This window comes from Rhagoletis pomonella, unplaced genomic scaffold, assembly GCF_013731165.1.
Source record: "Rhagoletis pomonella isolate Grant_MI unplaced genomic scaffold, Rhpom_1.0 Rhpom_scaffold_00005, whole genome shotgun sequence".
NCBI classification, from domain to species: Eukaryota; Metazoa; Arthropoda; class Insecta; order Diptera; family Tephritidae; genus Rhagoletis; species Rhagoletis pomonella.
In genome coordinates, this window is record NW_023458559.1 from 14,072,808 (window position 1) to 14,076,231 (window position 3,424).

General features: G+C 44.5%; 2 protein-coding genes across 2 annotated transcripts in view; both read left to right on the forward strand.

The window, feature by feature from the left end:
* The window catches only part of LOC118740009, a 2,290-nt gene extending 487 nt beyond the window's left edge, over positions 1–1,803 (forward strand). The window contains exon 2 of the mRNA XM_036471508.1: positions 1,037–1,803. Within this exon, the coding sequence (XP_036327401.1) occupies positions 1,037–1,803 (767 nt within the window). The remainder of the gene's footprint in view (positions 1–1,036) is intronic.
* A 392-nt stretch (positions 1,804–2,195) lies between these two features.
* The window catches only part of LOC118740010, a 1,450-nt gene continuing 221 nt past the window's right edge, over positions 2,196–3,424 (forward strand). The window contains exon 1 of the mRNA XM_036471509.1: positions 2,196–3,229. Within this exon, the coding sequence (XP_036327402.1) occupies positions 2,196–3,229 (1,034 nt within the window). The remainder of the gene's footprint in view (positions 3,230–3,424) is intronic.

A 3,424-nucleotide genomic window follows, 5' to 3' on the forward strand; every position in this document is an offset into this window, starting at 1 on the left:
ATTGCGATTCCTTCAAGGGCATGTCACGAGCAGATAAGTGGGAAATAGTGCGGGCTCACAAACTATGTCACCGATGCCTACATCAACACAGTCCGTTTAATTGCAGAGCGAACATCGTTTGCAATATGGATGGGTGCAAATTGAAGCATCATCCACTGTTGCATAAGTTTCCAGCTCATGTCACGACCAATGTAGTAAACACTCATATAATCAAAAACAACGAAATACTCTTTCGTATTGTGCCTGTTGTATTATATGGTCGCGATATCCAGGTATCGACGTACGCGTTCCTTGACGATGGTTCTTCGATTACGCTTATAGAATTACAACACGAGCTGGAAGTAGAAGGCACAAAGCGACCGCTATGTTTACGATGGTGCCACGCATCGCTACGAGGATGATTCGGTAGTGGCCGATATTTTAATATCGTCACCAGGTGGGAAGCGATTCACCCTTAAAGATGTGCATACCGTCCGAGAGCTGACACTACCATCCCAGTCGCTCGACGTCGCTACACTCAAGGCAAATTATAAGCATCTACAAAATCTTCCACTGCAGTCGTACTATAATATGCGACCAAAACTTCTTATTGGCCTAAACAACAGTGCTTTAACATCGCCAACCTAAATCCGCATTGGAAACTTGACGGAGCCAATCGCTGAAAAACCCCGTATCGGCTGGATCGTGAAAGGGCAATTGTCAAATGGAGCTGTTTCTCGCGATCAGCATGTTTTTCATGTATGCGATTGCGAAGAGTCTGCCTGCGTTAACCTTCTGAAAACCCTCAAAGCTTATATTTGTTTGCACAATTTGGGAGTTGCCGCTAAATCCGCTGCAAGTTTGTCCAAAGACGACCAATTAGCATTGAAACAACTTGATGAGTCTACCAAACGTATAGGAAATCGATTTGAAACCAGCCTACTCTGGAAGTACTATGATATATCACTTCTCGATAGCTTACCTATGGCTAAACGAAGAGCGCTATGTTTGCGCTCTAAAATGTATCGAGATCCTCAGCTATTTTAAACTTTACAAGCGAAAATCAAGGACTATTGCAGAAAGGGCTACGTGCGTAAATTATTACCCGAAGAAGAAAATGCTAAAAAATACTGGTACTTGCCTGTGTTTCCCGTTGTGAATCCCAACAAACCCAATAAAGTACGCTCAGTTTGGGACGCAGCCGCTAAGGTCAACGGCGTATCATTAAATACAGTACTTTTAAAAGGCCCTGATCAGCTAACATCACTTTTATCCATATTGTTCAAATTCCGCCAACGAAAGATTGCAATTGGTGGTGACATAGCGGAGATGTTCCACCAAGTTCTTATTAGGTCGGAAGATCAAAACTACCAGCGTTTTCTTTGGTATGATCCAGGGGCTCAACAACCTACAACGTATATTATGACGGTCATGACCTTCGGCGCCACCTGCTCTCCTAGCAGCGCTCAATATGTGAAAAACAAAAATGCCGAGAGGTACAGTAATCGTTATCCTAGAGCTACACAGATCATCGTGGAGAACCATTATGTCGATGACATGCTCGACAGTGTAGACACCGAAGACAAGGCATTACAGCTAGCTATGGACGTACGGAAGATACACGCAAAAGGTGGGTTCGTCATTCGAAATTGGGTGTCGAACTCTAAAGCAGTACTAAAGAAACTCAATGCAGAATGCACGGAAGGCATCAACCTCGACATTGAGAGCGACCTGGCTACCGAAAAATGCTTGGCATGTGGTGGGCGACTACGGATGACAGTATTACATTTAGGATGTCTGAACACATGCGGGGCAGTGACCTAATACGCACAAGTCGGCGGCCTACTAAAAGGGAGGTATTAAGCCTTATCATGACCATATTCGATCCCCTGGGCCTCATTGGGTACTTCGTTATGTACGCAAAAGTACTCATGCAAGATATTTGGCGAAGTGGATGTTCCTGGGACGAACAAATCTCTGATGCGTTATAGTCGAATTGACTTCGGTGGATACAAATTCTTCCGAATATGGAGAGAATCAGAATCCCCAGATATTACATTCACCCAAATTTAACCAAATATCCTAACTTAGAGTTGCACTCGTTTGTGGACGCAAGCGAAAAAGGGTATGCAGCTGTGAGTTATTTTAGATACTGCGAGGGTGACTTTGTTAATTGTACACTCGTTGCCTCAAAAACAAGGGTATCACCAATCAGAATGCTAACGATTCCTCGGCTGGAGTTGCAAGCAGCGATTTTGGGTGCACGCTTGGCGAAGAGTATCATAGAGGCGCACTCGGTTTCAATCAAGCAATGTTATTTTTGGACGGACTCACGAACAGTTCTCTCCTGGATCAACAGTGACCTTCGTCGCTACCAACAATTCGTCTCATACCGAATTAGTGAAATTCTTGAGACTACCGAACCATTTAACTGGCATTCGATATCAACATACGATAACGTAGCTGATGAGGCTACTAAGTGGAAGAAAGTTCCTGAGGTCAGTGTTGAAACTCGCTGGTTTAATGGCCCACCGTTTTTGAAGCTGGAGAAAAAGTATTGGCCAGTAGAGTCCTTCTCACCGGGAGCCGCAACTACAGTAGAGCTTCGTGCCCAGTACGTTGGGACACATCATGAAGGACGGTTGAATGAATTTATTGCATTGGACCCAAATCGTTACTCATCCTGGCGTCGACTTTTAACCATGACTGCAGCAGTCGTATACAGTGCCAAAATTTGGTTAAGCCGCGTCAGACCACATCCTGAAGGCATTGATGGTGTAAGCAGCTATCGTACACCGCGAACTGAAGACTTCAAGTTGGCCGAAATAATGCTGTGGAGGCAGGCACAGTTCGATACTTACAAAGAAGAAATATATTCCCTTAAACATGGGAAGTTCGTTGAGCGATCCAGCTCACTTTACAAGTTATCCCCATATCTGGATGGAAACAATATTATGCGACTTGGCTCGCGCTTAACTTCAAAAGATAGAAACGATTTGGTAATCCTCCCCAAGAGTCATCGAATAACGCACTTGATTGTGGCTGACTTCCACACGAAATATCACCATCGGAATTTAGAGACAGTAGTTAACGATGTACGACAACGATACTGGGTGCCGCGGCTAAGAGTAGTCGTTAACGAAGTTCAAAAGCAATGTCAGCGCTGTAAGTTGAACAAGGCGAAACCAAAACCTCCGATAATGGGACAACTACCCTCGGCTAGAGTTTCTGCATTCTGTCGACCATTTACGTACGTGAGCGTTGACTATTTCGGACCTTTTCTGGTATCGATAAGGAGAAGTAGTGAAAAGCGGTGCGGGGTATTATTTACATGCCTCACGACGAGAGTGATTCATATTGAAATCGCGCATACTCTTTCAACAGACTCCTGCATCCTCGCAATTCGTAATTTCATAGCCCGACGAGGCAATCCCATTGAAATCTG